The sequence below is a fragment of the Mesitornis unicolor genome, unplaced genomic scaffold (genome assembly GCF_000695765.1).
Source record: "Mesitornis unicolor isolate BGI_N332 unplaced genomic scaffold, ASM69576v1 scaffold29879, whole genome shotgun sequence".
NCBI classification, from domain to species: Eukaryota; Metazoa; Chordata; class Aves; order Mesitornithiformes; family Mesitornithidae; genus Mesitornis; species Mesitornis unicolor.
In genome coordinates, this window is record NW_010205675.1 from 1 (window position 1) to 212 (window position 212).

At 70.3% G+C, this 212-nt stretch overlaps 1 protein-coding gene across 2 annotated transcripts in view; it reads left to right on the forward strand.

Annotated features, from left to right (window-relative positions):
* Positions 1–127: 127 nt before the first annotated feature.
* Positions 128–212, forward strand: part of LOC104546173 (hemoglobin subunit beta) — a 1,239-nt gene continuing 1,154 nt past the window's right edge. The window contains exon 1 of one of the 2 annotated variants that reach the window (XM_010191497.1): positions 128–212. This exon is cut by the window's right edge and continues 21 nt beyond it. In XM_010191497.1, the coding sequence (XP_010189799.1) occupies positions 128–212 (85 nt within the window). The other variant, XM_010191498.1, reaches the window with a different exon arrangement.

Below are 212 nucleotides of genomic sequence, written 5' to 3' on the forward strand. Positions count from 1 at the left end.
GAGGAGGGGCCCGGCGCAGCGTTTAAAAGCGGGGCCGGGGTGAGCCGCTCAGCAGCGTGCGATCCCCTGGGGACCAAGAGCTGAGACCTCCTCCGTGCCCGCCAACGCCGCCCTCCCGCCCGCCGCCATGGTGCACTGGTCAGCCGAAGAGAAGCAGCTCATCACCAGCATCTGGGGCAAGGTCAACGTGGCCGACTGCGGGGCTGAGGCCC